At 38.5% G+C, this 18009-nt stretch overlaps 1 protein-coding gene across 1 annotated transcript; it reads left to right on the plus strand.

Annotated features, from left to right (window-relative positions):
* Positions 1-969: 969 nt before the first annotated feature.
* Positions 970-8057, plus strand: LOC148715278 (tyrosine decarboxylase-like). Its single transcript, XM_088701404.2, has one exon. The coding sequence runs from the start codon at positions 6227-6229 to the stop codon at positions 7697-7699; it is 1473 nt and encodes a 490-aa protein (XP_088557530.1). The 5' UTR covers positions 970-6226; the 3' UTR covers positions 7700-8057.
* The last annotated feature ends 9952 nt before the right edge of the window (positions 8058-18009 follow it).

Consider the following 18009-nt stretch of genomic DNA (forward strand, 5'->3'; position numbering starts at 1 on the left):
TTCTTGGAATACCATGTCCGGTAGGCAAATGATGCTAGTCCTCGAGCAGAAATCTGACCACAGCCCAGCATCCTCAGGCACATATAGTTCTAATCTCTTGAACAAATATCTAAACTGGTGAAACAAGAATCTTAGTTCTGATCTCTTCTTAAGTTCAAGCCATCGAACATTATACTTCACCACAAGAAGTAATAATCTCTCAGCTTGCTCCAAATCTTTCCCCTCTACCAACCATTAATGCGGGACATAGAAATGTGTAAAGCATCACAAAGGAGGACAGTGTCATTGCTTAATATACAACATATATTAATGACGCCGGTATTAATATATTTGGCCAACATTAAAATTATTTCTTAATTTATAACAAAAATTTAGCCATTGAAGTTTTTTATTTATTATTATTTGTTATATTATTATATTGTGTATTAGAATTAGTTGGGAAAATAAATAAAAAAATCATACTCATGCACCATGCAGGCTGATATTAATAATGCCAGTATTGTTGGCATAAGTTTGGAGCTTAGTTTGTTCTTTCAACCAAAAACTGAGAAGATTAATGAACAGGGGGGGAAAATAGGAGAAAAATATATGCAACCAGGCACAAGTCCGCAAGATTTGCCGGACTTAGTGGAAAGCCCTTCCATCAATCAGTCCCACAGTTTTGTATTTGGAGGAATCATTTTACTGTATCATTTAGAAAAGGATATCTTTTTACGGTAAGCATCCATATCTTAAAAAGATATTGAAAGCATTCAATCAATCATTCAACTTTCCCAAAGAGCCCTCTTAGTACAGAGCGCGTCTCTATCTCTGTATCTTTTATTATTAAAAGGATAGGAGAGATGAATGTTTAAATTTCAGAAGAATTATAAAAATATTATGGAAGAAATCAAGTATGACATGTCACCAAAAATACTATAGTGTATAGAGTTCATAAAATGACGGAATTCAAGGAAAAAAGAAAAGAAAAGAAATCTCATCCTAGGTCTACTACTACTCTCACTTTCTCCTCTACGTTTCTTCTTTTCTTCAGACTCTACCTGAGATTTCTACGGCCATGAACGGCCTTCAAAACCTTCAACAAGTGAGTGAAATATCTCTCTCTTTCTTTTTATCTCCTCTACTTCTCTACTTCTTTTTACCGCTATATGGTTCCAAATCCCCTGCATCCCACTTTATAAGCCATGAAAAGCCGCTCAAGAATCTTGTATCTGGTACATATTTCCCATTTTCTCCGCTTTCTTGAATTGGTTTGGGTCTTTTCGTAATGGATCTTCGATTCTTTTCTTGCTTTATTTGGGAATTTGCTTTTGGATTCTTGAACAGGGGATGGTTCGAGCTAATCTTAGTGGAAATATCGTCATGAATGCAAATCATTACCTCTTTCTTTAATCCTTTCAATCTGCTGTGTATACTTTCTCACATGTTTGATTCTTGAATGGTAAAAATTTAACTGGTTTAGTCCCATAAATTTTTCAAACCTAGGTGTTTTTAGATATTTGGCCCTCACCTATCGGGAAATAATTAAAATGGCTTCAGCTGTTCGAATTTTACTTCATCATGTGGGTTTCCATTGATTACAATCATTAAGCTAGGTCAATTAGAATTATGGATATGAATTATCTGGATAAGCCAATCAATGGGTTATGATCGTATGGTATGTTGTGCAAGGTGTATCATAGTCTAATGGTATCATGTGATTAACATATGGACTAAGTTGTAAGATTTCAATCAGATTAATCTCCTAGAGTTTCATAAGAGATAAAGATGATTGTGATCCTTATAAACATAGCAAAAGTTGTAGATAAATTAATTTTAGTGACAATTATAAACAGAAAACATCGTAATAAAATACTAAAATGATATTTGAAAATATCATCAAATTTGGAAATTAGAAAGGTTATTTGAATTTTAGCAATGTTTTCAAATATTAGATAAAGTTGAAAAGCAATGTTTATGGCAAACATTGAAATGACTTGTGATCTACACCAACCTTTGTTGGAAATTTTGGATGAACTTAAAGTGAAGGAGGCTTAAATGACTCTTCTGACAAACATCGGAAAGGCATTGCTTAAACTCTATTTTGACATTTTTTTAATGATAATTTTCAAAAATCCACAATTGACCATACTTTTTATAGAAATATTTTGGAGATTATTTGAGCTCAAATGCTTCACATTGAAAATCAGTGACTCTGCCACCAAGGTAGTAGCCTGGTGGTAAGGGGGCGATAATTCCGCCCAAGTTGCCCGGATTCGAAACGCACGGGCGTCGATTAAATTAGGGGACCGGATGTCGGGGAAGGCACGCGAAACCTGCGACCTGTATCGAACATTCCCTAGTGGAAGGGGGGCCCAGTAATGGGGCTGCTACGCGGGTGGGCTGGTCCCTCCCCCTCCCCTCCTATTTTTTGACCAAAAAAAAAATAATCAGTGACTCTCAAAATAAAAATCCTTACCATTAATTATAACATGTGATGTCCAAATTAGTTGAAAATCGAGAATTACATATTTTTAACCTTTTTCATCTAAACATGTAATAGACAAAAAGGATAACTTTGATGATACCATGATACTATGTATTGATCTGATCAATAATCTAAAAATATCCAAATTAGAAAAATATTGATATATACAAGTTTTAAAATTTTTTGATCAATTTTATTGATTTGAATATACAAATTATATGGTCTATAGCATATTTTTTGCTTATTAGCAATATTTTTACAATTTATTTTGTGGTCGTATATACGGATGAAAGGTCTCCAAATGAAAATAGAAAATTTCAGTTATTAAACATATTATATATTCCAAATCATTACTAATGATGTAGATTTTCATTTAGGAAGGGCCTTCAATTTTTTTTGAAGTATTCAAGATTAAATACTCTATATTCTGAGTTGGTGTAAATGTTTTGTTTACCAAGATAACATTTCTACTTAATTCTTATCATCATCATCATTATTTTTCTTGTGGGCTAATGAGATTGGGTAGGTTGTCATTTGATAATCATCGGTAGCCATTTGAACAAAAATCTGCCTCTTTGTTGTCGCATGAGAATATGATAACTTGCTTCCAGCCATAAATTTAAAATACAAACATATTTTCATAAGGGAAAAAAGTTATCAATAAAAATTCATACTTAACATTTGATTATTTGATAAAGAAAAGATCTACTTATTAATAGGGCTGGAAGTAGGCTCGGGTCGGCCGATGGCCCATTAGGCTGAGTCGACTTTAGGTCGGGCTACGAGCTTAAATTTGGATCGGGTTTGGGCTCAAAATTAAGAGCATGTATACTTCTTGGGCCAGACTTGCATAGTTATGTGGCTCGGCTTGGTTCCAACCCGAGCCTAAGCTTGGATTCAGGCTCGGAGTTAGCTCGGTATATGGCTCGAGATCTAGCTTGATTTCTTAAATGATGTTTTCTTCAATCAGCTAGGGTTCTCTTCTACTATCTTTAAATGTCTTCCACTCCGCCTCTCGGATGCCGTTCCTCCACTAGTTCACCATCTTCAATAGACAGTCATCGGTCTAAGTAAGCGAAGCCGAGATCCCTCCATGTTCGCCATCTTCGGTAGCTGGACACCATCTATTGAGCTCTCCGATGTGATGAGGAACCCTTATGCTAGCCTCCGCCTGCCCTATGCCTCCACCGTTGATCCCTCCACCTCGCACCTCTCCATTGTGCCCCAACCTACCTGCTACACCTCCTTTCCTGATCCAGAAAGATTATCGGACTCGATGTGGACCACTTTGACCGCTATGAGTATTCAAGAGGATCACTAAATTCAATATGGATCACTTTGGCTACTATGAGTATCTAAGGAGATCACCAAACTCAATGTGGAACACTTTGGCCACTATAAGTATTCAGAAGAATCACCAAACTCGATGTGAATCACTTTGGCCACTATGAGTATCGAAGAAGATCACCAAATTCGATGTAGAATACTTTGACCACTACGAGTATTTGAAAAGATTCTAATTTAAAAGAATTACCGGACTCGATATGGACCACTTTGGCCACTACTAATATCAAAAAGAATTACCAAACTCGATGTGGAACATTTTGGCCACTACCAATATTCAGGAAGATCATCAAACTCGATGTAGATCACTTTGGCAACTACAAGTAGAGGATCTGCTACATCAGAAACCGAGTCGCAGGCCAAACTTTTGGAGGTTATAACTTGGTCATAGGATGTCCGATTGAGATGAATTTTTCTTTTTTTTGAATTTGGATATCTTTTCGAGATCTAGAATTTTAAGCCAACCTTCTAGGAGGTTGAATCAGACTAAAATTTCATCTTTTAAGCCTCGAAACGGACTAGTCAAATTGAAAGTTTTCTTTTTGAGTAAAACTTTGACCGAGCGTAGCTCTCTATCTTATAAGAATTCGGTGGAGCAACAAAAGATAGAATTGATGTAGAGGGTTGAGAAAAATCTTTCTTCTCCCCAATCGAATCATCCTCTTGGTCCTATGTCCTCTAAAACGATTTCGAAACCGCCAACACAGCTGCTGCCGCTATGAGTTGCTCTGCTTCCTCACGTCTAGCTATCCCAATGCTCTCTTTGGAGTTTGGAGCAATATGATCGCTCTCCTTCGAGTCGGCCTAATGAGGTACGGGTTGTCCTTGGGCGTGAGTTTAGGTCGGGCTCGCGCCTGTATTTTCCACAAGTTTTCGAGCCTGGTATAAAACGGCTCATTTCCGACCCTACTTATTAAAAAAATCGACAAAAAAATTTACGCGGTAAAATTTTAATAGCTAGCTAGCAGATACATAATGTATATTTGTAGTAAGCATACAGTCCTAATTATGGAGGACCCATCCAATAAATACAATAAGCTACACTGCAGTCCCATTTTACGGATCAAAATAACCATGGCCTTCTCTAAGGCTGGTACGAGGATAAATGGGGTTATCCCGCGAACTGCCTAAACGGTCATGGAATAACCTTATTGAAACAAAGTTACTTATTTAGATAATTTTACTCTGCTAAAATGTTGAAATAGAATTGCCCCCATAAAATAAGAAATTCCTCCCATCCAATTACATTTTTTGTCTTTATCTATTTTTAAGCGCACCTAAATAATCATGAAAACCGATGCATTCACCTATTCCTGCACCTACCCCGCCCACCGAACATCAGAATAGTTTATTGCTAGAAAAGCTACCCTCCAAATATCTATTGACGGCCCTACCAAACTCTGCCTGACATCCCAAGGTTTAGCAAGGCCGGTGATCCCCTGAACGTGGTACACGGGTCAGGCCGAGCGCGGTATGACAGTTACACGGACTTTTTAGGTCAGTCGCATCTCACATTCGGATTGTATCTTTCGCGCAAAGAATCATTCATCTTCCAAGGTGTGGAATCTGCATGTAGTCTTTTAACCGCAGAGTTTCAAGTTCGAATCGCTCTGCACTTCGATTAAAATATGGTTACACTGCTTAGACTTGAGATCTAGAAGCGCTTATTGGTCTACTGAAAATTTTGATAGTACCAGATGTAATGTACTCACATTCAGATGGGAAGAGTATGGGTAAAATAGTATCTATCTGTATCGAACATTCTTTTGGTGGGACAGAGGTCCAGTGAGGACTGCTATACGGAGGTGAGCTTGTCCCTTCCTCCTCCTACCCCTTTCGATTTAGCAAAAAAAAAAGAAAAAAAAAGGGCATTGGACGCGTCTCTGTTCATCCGCCCGCATCAGCTCTGGAAGCAGCAATTGCGCGATCTAACGGTGGATTCGAACGATGGAAGATGATCCTTATTTGGCACAAAAGATAGGATCCCGGTCCGTCAGTCGCGGGTTTCACTGTCACCAATCCCGCGGTGTTAGGTGGTGGCGTTCTCGGTCCGTCAACAGTAACTGGGGTCAACAAGTCGGTCAAAGGACGGATGGCGCCCACAAAGACTCGGGCGCCATCCTTCCCGCCCCCCAGGCGACAACAATGGTTGCCTGCCGCTAACGAACGTCTATTAACCTTACGCCTCAGTGCATACACCTACTACTTCCTCCTTTCTTTCTCTATAAATATCTCTCTTAATTCCCTTCCTCCACATGCAGCACCCAAAACATCCCAACCACCACTTCCCTCCTTTGTTCTACAAACCTTCTGCTACCAGAAACTAAACAAACTAGATCTCCACCGGTTTCTCTAATTAGTAGCTAGACATAGTACCAGTACCTTCTAGTCCTTCAACTCTCTCCGCCAACCCAGATGGGAAGTCTCCCGCTTGACACCTTCCAGCTCCTAGATCCTGATGTCCTTGCCAATGAGTCTCGTGTTGTGGTCGACTTTATAGCCGACTACTATCGAGACATCGAGCAATTACCGGTTCGAAGCCAGGTAGAGCCGGGATACCTTGGCAAGCGTCTCCCTGATTCAGCTCCTTATCTCCCCCAGTCCATTGATGCCATCCTCGAAGATATCCGCGAGGATATCATCCCTGGTCTAACCCATTGGCAGAGCCCGAACTTTTATGCCTACTTTCAAGCCAACGCGAGCACTGCCGGGTTTCTCGGTGAGATGCTTTGCTCTGGCCTGAACGTTGTGGGGTTCAATTGGATCTCATCACCAGCTGCCACCGAGCTTGAAGGTATTGTTATGGATTGGATGGGGAAGATGCTCAAGCTCCCATCTTCATTTTTATTCTCGTGTGGTCAAGGTGGCGGTGGTGTTTTGCATGGCAGCACATGCGAGGCCGTGGTGTGTACGCTAGCAGCAGCACGCGACAAGGCCTTGAGCAAGATCGGGGCGGATGGTATCACAAAATTGGTGGTGTATGCCTCTGATCAAACACACTTCACCGTTCAGAAGGCGTCCAAACTCGTCGGCATCCCACCATCCAACTTCAGGGCAATCCCGACTACAGCTGCATCAGGCTATGCACTGACTCCTGATAGTGTTCGGTCCGCCATGGAGGCCGACATTGCCAAAGGGTTGGTGCCCTTGTACCTGTGTGCCACGGTCGGTACCACCGCTGTGGGAGCCGTGGATCCGTTGCTAGAGCTCGGCAAAGTTGCAAACAAATATGGTGTTTGGTATCATATTGATGCAGCTTATGCTGGCAGTTCGGGTATATGCCCTGAATTCCGGCATTACTTTGATGGTGTGGAGCTTGCCCACTCGATCAGCATGAATCCCCATAAGTGGTTCCTCACCAACATGGACTGCTGCTGCCTATGGCTTAAGAGCCCTTCGGCACTGGTGGATTCTCTATCTACCAGTCCTGAAATATTAAGGAACAAAGCCAGTGATGCCAAGATTGTGGTGGACTACAAGGACTGGCAGATTGCACTGAGCCGGCGCTTCCGAGCCATGAAGCTGTGGGTGGTCATCCGGAGGTATGGCGTGGCGAACCTAATGGAGCACATACGGAGTGACGTCGCAATGGCTAAGCACTTCGAGAGGCTGGTAGCGATGGACCAGAGGTTCGAGGTGGTGGTGCCTCGGAAATTCTCCTTGGTGTGCTTTCGACTAAAGCCAAGGTTCGAAGGAGATGATGCTTCGGACCTGAACCGAAGGCTCCTTGAGGCAGTGAACTTAAGTGGGCGAGCTTTCATGACGCATGCAGTGGTGGGCGGCACGTACATGATACGTTTTGCAATTGGAACCACCCTAACGGAGATGCGGCATGTTCAGGCTACATGGAAGCTCATTCAATCCAAAGCCGATGAAATAATAGTCTAGGGTCTACGCAACAAATTTGCTTCTCCAAATGGTCTACCTTAGTTTCTTTCACGATCCTGGTATACATAAAATATCTATATATACGACATTTTCTTTATGTTTTAAAGTTGTACTACTTCTAATCTTATGTTTTAAAGTTGTAATACAGGTGTGTCTAATTTATCCTGTTGTATCTTCATATAAAAGCTCTCCCCAAGACCCCAATAACGCTTCTCACACCCCTCTCTCACATACATATGCTTTACTTAAAGGGATTTTGATGCAATAGTCCCCTATTTAGAGTTGAATGCTGAGATAATGCCCATTTTAAAGATAAACATAACTACATCCCTTAGTTTTCTACAACTAATAAATAACATTTGTCAGACATGAATTTTTAGATTTCCAAAATACCTCTATGAAGTTTGATGAGTGACATTTTCCAATCTCATGTTTGGGGCTGTTGGTACATTTTAAGATTAAAATGAGAATAATTTATTAATCAATTTAATAGAATAGGGTGAATATGAATTAATGGATAGGATTTTTATAAATTGACACCACCATTCATGTATTCATGAGGCTAATCGTTCTTAATTTTTGGTAACAGTATATTTACCGCACATTCTTCTACTAGTCTCACTACTTATGTGTTAAAGGCCTAATTATTCTTATGCGGAGTTGGTTATGAGCCATACAACGTAGATGTTTTATCTACTCATGCTCTTGTATCCTGGAGAGAAGAAATCAAAGGGTTTGCTGCACCAATTTCGTAGGCTTTACCAATGCGAAGGGCTAGTTTATTCTTAAAAAAAGCGAGATTTTCCCACCTCAGCATGATTAGCATCATCACCTCAAAGAAAAAAAATCTATTTTCTATTATAATTTTGTTCCATATTATTGTGCTTCACACCAACAAGCTAGGATCTTTTCTGCGGCCTTCTTCTCTATTTTCTACTGCTCACCGCCCATTTGCCTTCCTATAGTTAGCAACAAGAATGTTCTCATCTATCCGATGCAAGAGGATGTTCTTTTCGTTAAACTCATTCTCCTCGTTTCTTCGAGGAAAAAAAAAAAACTCATCCTCTACCTCTCTCACCTGGGTAGAGGAAGATGCCGATTACTTTCGTCAAAAGAGAGAAAATCAGTTGCCACAGAGAGGTTCTCCAAAATCCCTTTACTCATTACTTTTCTGTTTGGAGAGAGAGTTGCTGACCACTAATACCTAAGAAACTTACAAGAATGAATTGCACTCCCGCATTGTCTGGAGATTTGTTCTTTTTTGTTTTTATGTTTTTTAAGGAAACTAAGTAGCACTTTAATGAAGATAATAATTAGTTCTTAGACAATTCTTTGATCATATTGGTGAATATAGCTTTTATTTGGCTAGATAATTTAATGAAATGATATACTTTTCCAAGTATTTGTGATTTTTTTTCTATTCTCTTCCAGACATTGAAATTAAATTGAGATTACAAGAAAAAATTTTAGGACAATTTTTCAATATAAAAAAGATATATTTTGGAGATTTTATTCACTACTTTAATCTGGCAAACATCCCTGTCAAAATCCTTTTTCTTGAGAGGCCCCATTAAAATTTTCTTTGTTCTCAAATGTGGCCTAACATTTTACGACTGATGTTATGTCAAGGAATATTTTAATAAATATCATATCATATCAACCATTTTCAGTGGTAGAATGGTTTTATTATAGTAAGAGGCTATGCTTAGGTGTTCAAGTTACACATGGTGTAGCTTGAGTTACGTAGGACAATGGAAAAAACATCTGGTAAAACTCTTATAAAGTTACACTTTTTTTGAGAGAGACGGTGGAGATCCTACATCAATGATCCAAATTGTTTGATACGATTTATTACCTTTAAACTATCAATATATTAGAATTCATGTAATTTGAAAAATTCTAGCTTATGCATTAGATAGTCAAAAATTGGATTGTCTAAATAACAAAAAATAATAGATATTTTTTGACCATATAGAATTATAGACTAGAGGTCAAATGATTTTTGGTATGTAAGTAGTTTAGAGATACTAGGTCATATTCTGCAGTTTGGATCATCAATGTAAGATGTCTACCATCTAATTCAAAAAAGATATAACTTTATCAAAATGATACCAAATGTAACTTGATCCTGATTCTTAGTGCTTTTCATCATTTTTTTAGATGATATATATGAACTTAAGTACCCCAGAGGGGCACAAGAAGTAGGGGACTATAAATTGAGTCCATGGGTCTTGCTCAAAAGTTAGTTTACGTAATAGTTTACGCAAACCATTTTTGAGTCAGAAAAGATCCAATTTCAAAACTATAAACTAGTTTTGATTCTATCAGAATCATTCTACTTGACTGCTGACTGCAGAGAGAGGAGGGAAAGAAGGGCATAATAAGCAGGTGATGTACGGCCATCAATTAAATATATTATCTCGGCAGACCAACACCAGCTATCCACGGAATATATTATTTATTTCAAGTTGCATGTTAGATGTGCTTCGCCTTTCTAGAACGTAGCAAAGTTCAATAGTTACCAAAAGCTCACAATATCATGTTATTTTTTTTATAGAAACTAAAGAGAATCTATTGTAATTTTATTATTCTAAATAATAAAAATTTTTGGTTGAACTAATTTCCATGATTTTTTCCTTCATATCAAAAAAAATTTCACATTAAAAATTGTGTTACCTCTTATTTATGAATTGTTTGATTATTTTGCTTGTTAATTATTTATGTTGATGGTAAAAAATTTTGTTGCTTGGTGAATTATTGTGACATCCAATTTGATTGCACAAAGAGGAAAATGGAATTTGTGGTATTATAATTTTTTGATTGTATTTTCCCAACAAAGTAGTATCAAAGCAAGGTTGCTAGTGGTTGAGTTTTTATGTGCTGATTAAATGGAATAACATTCTGAGTGGCAATATGGTTAAACTCATATCTTCCAATTAATCAATTTTGAAGCTCCAAATGGAAAATTTACTATTTTGCAAAGATTTGCATGATCCCATTGAAAGAGATAGTACCGATCCAAGTGACAAAACTCGGCAAGAGTGGGAGAAAATGAATAGAAAGACAGTTGAATTAATTAGACGGTGGATAGATGATAGTATTTTTTATCATGATACTATGGAGACTAACACCTATAGTTTATGGAAGAAATTAGACAGTCTTTACGAGCGAAAGACTGCATTGAAATAGAGCATTCATGATCAGAAAGCTTGGAAATATGAAGTATAGGGAGAAAAGTTCAGTAGCCGAGCATTTGAATAGATTTCAGAATGTGGTTAATTGGTCAGCTACGATGAAAATGATACTGGATGATGAGTTGCAAGCATTATTGTTGCTCAGCATCTTGCGTGATAGTTGGAAAATTCTGGTTGTATTATTTAGTAATTCAGCTCCTAATGTCGTAGTAACATTAGGAATGGTAAAGCATAGTATACTTAATGAAGAGACCAGAAAAAAAACATGATGCATGTCAGAACCGGTGGTTACAGAAATGCATGCAGAGGAGTAAAACTAGAAACTTGCAAGAATCGTGATATGTTAAGAAGAAGGTCTAAATTCAGAAAAGAGATTAAATAGTTTTATTGTGGCACTAGGGCACATGAAAAAGTAGTGCAGAAAATTTTAAAAAAAGGGCAATCAAGGAAGAGAGGTGAAGAAAAGGAGGAAAAAGATACAACAACAATTGCATTTGATGAAGATGTTATTATTTGTGATGATAGTTGTGTAAACTTTACATGCTAGGATTGTACTTGAGATGTTAACTTGGGTGCCTCTTTTCATATTACTTCTCGACATAACTTCTTCACATGCTACACTAGTGGTAATTTTGGCAATGTTAGGATGGAAAATGATGAAGTAACTAAACTTACGGGCATGAAAGATGTTTGCTTGAAAATTGATATTAGATGCATATTTTGAGAACCTTATCAATCCTTTACATGATCACCCTTTAAATCAAGAGACGGGTTGTCTCCCCGTATTTAATGAGATAGTTTTATAAGATTGTGATAGGCTCTTCATCATCAAGGCTAAGCTTTTTGAGTTTCATCTTGCTTTCACCTATCAAATAGTTCACTTCCGTTGGTGTAGCAATTATACTGGAATGAATTCAATTCTTGATTATAATTTTTAGGGACTGCTTAACTCCAGATCCAATTTATTGTCCATTTGAGGCTCTGGGGCTTGCTAACCAAAGTTTTTTTGTTGTCCATAATTTCGATGATGACACTAATTTGTAACATTAATACCGTTATGCTTAAAATAAGACATTCATATATAAGTCTTAACGAGGTTTGAATGGCAGTCAGAACAGAAGCCTGGAGTTGATTTCTATACTTACAATGTGATCCCATGCATCACGCACCTAACTTTTCCACCAAACAGACGGCACTACAACCTTTGTCTAGGCAAAAGCCAAAGCGGTCAAATGTGACATCAACCAAGAAGCATCTTTGACTCCTTTCGATGATTCCTGTGCCAAGTGCCATTCGGAGATTCGGAGACTCAAACGTGCTGCACGAAATCACGAAATCCGCGAGCTGAAGTAGAAACTGCCATCAAAAGTCGACACAACGAAACGTCACTACGTGGTATATGTTCCAAGAACAGAACGAGTCGCATGAGAATTTTTTTTAATGTAATTCTGTTTAATGTACTTAAATAATAATTAATCAGAGAAAATAGAGGGATCAGAGGAGTCTGGAATGATATTATTATTATTTTTATTTATTTATTTATTTGCATAGGAAGAGGAAAGAAGAGGCGAGGAGAACCTCATCCGCATAGCAACTCCCACTGAGCCCTCTTTCTACTATATAGTGTTTGATACGGATAGAATATTTTTTACTCATACTTTCTCTATCCGTAGCAGAGCCCCATCAGTGTGGTAACTGTATTTCCATATGAGTACGTCACACCAGCACCATCTAAATTGCCGTAGGCCTATGGAACGATTTTATTGTACGGAGATGGAATGATAAGGTTGTCATGCTTGCTCTCACCAAATTTTCTATGAACTGTCTCTTCCCCTGTGGGGGCCAGTGGGTATGATGTGCGGAGATGGAATGATAAGGTTGTCATGCTTGCTCTCACCAAATTTTCTATGAACTGTCTCTTCCCCTGTGGGGGCCAGTGGGTATGATGTGCCGGCAGGCGGTGGTTTGATGAGATATCCTGGGGTGATCCCGGTGTATCCAACGACGGGGATTTCTCCAGCGGAAGGAGACTCCTCCGGTTCCAACGTAAGAATTCGAAGGGCTTCCCAGTAGCTTTTTATGGTAATAGTGTTGCTTATTCTGTTCTTTGGTTTTTTTTTTTTTTTTTTTTTGTGGGGGGGGGGGGGGGGGGGGGGGGGGGGGGTAAACAAGTAACTACTCTTTGGCGATGGAAGTTTTCTATTTTCTTGGTTTATTGTAAGCATATATCTAATGTATGGAGAACTGATTGTAAATCAATATAAATACATTTAGTTTATTAGCTGGTACTTGAGATATCAGGATAGTTATCTCTTGATTTTTTTTCCTCCCCATGCACGATCGGTAGAGGTGTGTAAAAGATCCGGCCAAACCGCGGATCCAACCCAAATTGGTCTCTTCGGTTCGATCTATATTACTTTTTTTAAATTCAGTCTGTTTTTGCTTTAAGAAATTCTTGAACCGAAAAAATTCTATTCGATTTCGATTTGAATTTTCAAAAAAGTGATTCAAACCGATCCGACCCAACCCATATATGTCTAAACATATATTTATTATTTTTTTTATTTTTTCTTATATTTTTTATACATGTACAATAAAATTTTTATGTTTACACATAGCTTCGCCCATTTAGTCCAATCCATTGAATATAAACACTATATAAAATAGAATTTTTTTTTTTATGTTTAGACTTAGCCTAGCCCATTAAATATCAATATGATAAACCGAATCAAACCGAACCAAACTAAATTTTTTGGGTCGATTTCAAACGATCTTTATAGATGATAGGTTCGATTTCAATTTCAATTTTAACAAAATGGTTTAAATCGATTCAGTTTTGGGTTTAGCTCCAGACTGATCACCCCTAATGATAAGCAAATATATAGTATGATATGACAAATAGTAGGAAAGGCTTAGAGCGGCTCCTTAGCCCACTACATAAACAACTTAAAACTATTTGTTGGCATTATAACTTTGCTCACAATCAACAATGACGTTGTCCCAAGTCTATGAGATTTCTATGCAAACATCTTAATGATAACATTGCTGATGTAGCCTTCCATCTAAAGTCGAAGTTGTTAGAAATATTAAGGATCTTGGGTTTACTTTTATAAACCATAAATAACATAACATATTACCTTGAGCCATTCATAAAGCAAGTAAATGCTGACAAGAACCTCCAATCATCAGACAAAGACTTTTAATCGTGAGTATAGAATCTACAGTATTGCACTGAAACTTTAAGATCACAAACAAATAGTGCAACTTGCTGTTCTCTCCTTACTCTCTTTATTTATGCCCATGGTTGTGATGGGAAACCTCACAAGCTTCTGTTAAGTGGAGAGATGGACCAAGAGCCTTTTTATAGTACCTTAAGTGACTCTTCCCATTATGAGTCACAATGTTTGGCTCTTCATCTTCCTCTTAGATTTAATGTATTACATTGAATATCTTTATTGAATCCATTAAATACAATACAATGTCTCCATCATTCTTTGTATCACAAAACTTTTCATGTAACTTATGGAGTGTTGTGATGACATTAATGTGGTCATGAAGGTCATTCTTTATATCAGAAAACTTTTTATGTAGAGTTTTGTGATGACATTAATCTAGTCATGAACACCGTTCTTTATATCACAAAACTTTTCACGTACAATTTTGTGATGACATTAATGTGGTCATGAAGGCCATTCTTTATATTACAAAACTCTTCATATACCTTATAGAGTTTTGTGATGATATTAATGTGGTCATGAAGGCCACTAATTCTAATAGAAGTCCCGTCCTAATTTTTCACTTCTCTACCTTTGGTTTAAGCCTTTCAGCAATTCTAAGAGCTGTAGGACGACATATTACTCAGCGTAGATCAAATATGATCTAAAATAAATATCAATTAAATCAAGCAACAATAGTAAGAAAATTGGGATAAAAAATAAATTTATTCTAAAAAAAATTGAGGCTGCAACAATGAGTTTGGCTCCTCTCACAAAGACACCTCATGAAAACTTTTCCACCATGGAAATGTCTCACTAAAACTCCCCCAACTCTTTCCCTCTGTTTGGCATGAAGGATGGATACTAGAGGAAAGATGGATGATGAAGAGAATGGATGGGTCTTGCATCCATCCTCTCGTGCATTTAGTGAAACATGAAAAGATGGAAGGGGATGATTTCTTTCTCTATTTGGTATAGGAGGAACGAAAGGAAGGATGCATGATTTTTATATGACATTTTTACTAAGCTATCCTTTGATAAAAAAGTACTATTATTATCAATTTATAATATTATTTATACTAAAGAAATAGAGCAATACATAAGTTTATAATCTTTATACTTATAATTATATAAAAACAATATAAATATTTAATTTAATAAATAGTCTTATAAATAAATTTAATAATTTAGGGTTTTTTCTTCTTCTTTTTTTTTGGTACAAAGCTTTCCCTCCTTGTTGGCCGGCATTTCTCATCCCTTAGGGAGCAAGCTAACAAGTCCCTAAGAAACCATATTTCCTTCCTATCGGCCTTGAAAACCCGCCAAAAATTCACTTAAAAATGGCCAATAGTACCACGACCCACACACACACAAAGAAAAGACTCTCTTTTGCTTTTCCTCTCTCTCTCTCTCTCTCTCTGGGTCCATTCGGATCGGATCGGATCCGTTTGGTGAACCCAGATCCGGCCTAGAAAATGATTCGGGTCCAATTTTAGGACCCGACCCGGACCTCGGGTCCTAAAATTCGGGTCGGATTGGGTCTATGCAGGTTGGGTCGGGTCGGGTCATGGGTCAACCCGACCCATTTGCAGCGTTATGTGCAATCAGTCTTTAAAAGCAATATCATGACTGCTAACCCTTAGGAGGCCAAAAAGGAAAGAGTAAATACATACTAATTTTTCTGATTGGTCCGCATTTCTTTTTTTTAAGGTAAATCTGAATTTTATTTATGCCCGTCTAGATAAAATATATCTATATGAATTAAAAATATATATATATGAAAAAACCAAAAAAAAAGTCAGAAAATGATGTCTATAAAGTAGTTCCTTCATGGTTATGTCTAAGCCTACATGTCTGCATTTCATTATTTACGCGCTTGATATGCTGATGCTTTTTTTTTAATTAATCTAGATTTTGAATTTTAATATCAAAATCCATGTTATTTTTTTCCCCGCTTGGGGAGAGGTCCAGCCTAATCTGATTTATTCGTTTTTGGTATTCTCGATCAAATTCATGCTATTTCCAGTTGGTTGTTCTCACTTGAACTTATTTCTTTTCTTGCTGCTCCAGTGTTCATTGAATGGTTGGGCTTTTGGACCGCTCAAGTTTTCAAATGAGATGGAGATGCGGAATTCATTGGTTACGGAGAACATGTGAATTCGAGTACGTGTATGTGTATGTTGTACATGTAAAAAGAAGGATTGCTATACCAAAACCAAGGCCTGGACTGGTTGTTCGATGGTATGGGTCGATATACCCCCGTGCCAGGCCCATAGCAACACAATAGAGGAGGTAGGGGCGATGGAGAGCCAGAGAGAAGAAAAAAAAAAGTGAAGAGGAGAGAGGGAGGGAGAGAGAAAGAGGGTGGCGGATGTTCGGGGAAGGCCAGCGAAGGGCTGAGGAGACGCGTAGAGGGGCGGAGGAGGAGTTCTGCCTCCAGAACTTTTATTTTGAATGAAACAAGGAAACTGGAGGAGGAACCCCTCCTCCGCACCACTGCGCAGCTCTCCGAGGGCCACTTGCAGTCAGCCGCCACCTGCCCTCTCTCTTTATTTCTCTCTCTCCCTTTCTCTTCTGCTCTCTCTCTCTTTTTCTCTCCACTACACCAAAAAAGAAAATTTCCGACTCTTATTTGCCGACGCTTATTCCAAGCGTCGGCAAAAAATTTTTTCCGTCAACATTTGCCGACGCTTTTTAAATTTGTCCCAAAAGCTTAAATTTATAGAATGAGGTAGATTTATTTATATATTTTATATTTTCTTGCACAAATCAATGGCTTAATTTGAATAGCAACATGGCTTTAATGTAATAGGGTGGAGACGGATTTTTATATTTTTTTTCTTCTGTGCGGCATGATAATAAAGCCGGTAGGCTAAGTTCTGAGATATTCCCCAGTTTATTGCAGCTTGATAGTAGAAACAATGCACTTGGGCATTCAAGGCGCATTGAATGAGCTCTTTTATTTCCTAGGCCTGTTAACAAGCTGAGCCGAGCTCGAGCCTAGGAAGCTTGGGCTCGGCTCGTTCCACAGAATCTCGGGCTCAGGCTTGAGCTCGGGCTTGGTTCCGAGCTCTGTATTGGGCTCGAGTTTGGGCTTGCTTGGCACAGCAAAGGCTCGGACTTGAGCTCGTAAAGCTTGTTTCAAGTACGAGCTCAAGCCCGAGCCGGAGCCCGAGCTCGGGGATGGGGATGGGGCGGGCGGGAGAGAGAAGAAAGAAAGAAAGAAAGAAAGAAAGAAAGAAAGAAAAGAAGAAGAAGAGAAGAAAGAAGGAAAGAAAGAAAGAAAGAAAAAAGAAAAGAGAAGAAAAGACTCACCGGTTCATCGTCACGTGCAGCGGCCGCTGGTTTCGGCCGCGAGCGCCGCCGACACGAGTGTCAGCCGCAGGCACGACTGAGGATGCCGCAGGCGCCGCCGGCCGTGGCCCGGCCCTCCCGTGCGAAAGACTCCTTCCTTGATTTACCAATGGAGGAGGGCTTCTCCTCCCCTCCTCTGTCGTGTTAAAACGGAAAGGAAGAGTCGGGAAAGAGAGGGAAAGAAAGGGGGAGAAAAGGAGAAGAAAGGGAGTCGGAAAAGTTCTGGAGAAAAGAGAAGAAAAGAAAAAAAAAGAGAGGAGGGAATGGGTTAACTGGTTGGGTTCGGGTTAACGGATTGAGTTCGAACCCGAACCAATCCAATACAATTTAAAGAAATTAAATGGATTTGGGTTAGCTCGGGTTGGGTCTGATCTAAATCCAACTGAATTCAATCAGATTGGGATTTAAATTGATTAAGACAAATAAAGTTTAATGAGGTTGAGTCCAAGTTTAATTGGGTCTGAACCCAATTAAATTGTTAATTGGATTGAGTCTTCATTTGGGCTCGTGAGGTACTCAGGCTCGAGCTCGGGCTTGGGCTCAGATT

This window comes from Phoenix dactylifera, chromosome 1, assembly GCF_051530095.1.
Source record: "Phoenix dactylifera cultivar Ajwa chromosome 1, Ajwa_hap1_PhDact_Kaust_v1.1, whole genome shotgun sequence".
In the NCBI taxonomy this organism is placed as follows: domain Eukaryota; kingdom Viridiplantae; phylum Streptophyta; class Magnoliopsida; order Arecales; family Arecaceae; genus Phoenix; species Phoenix dactylifera.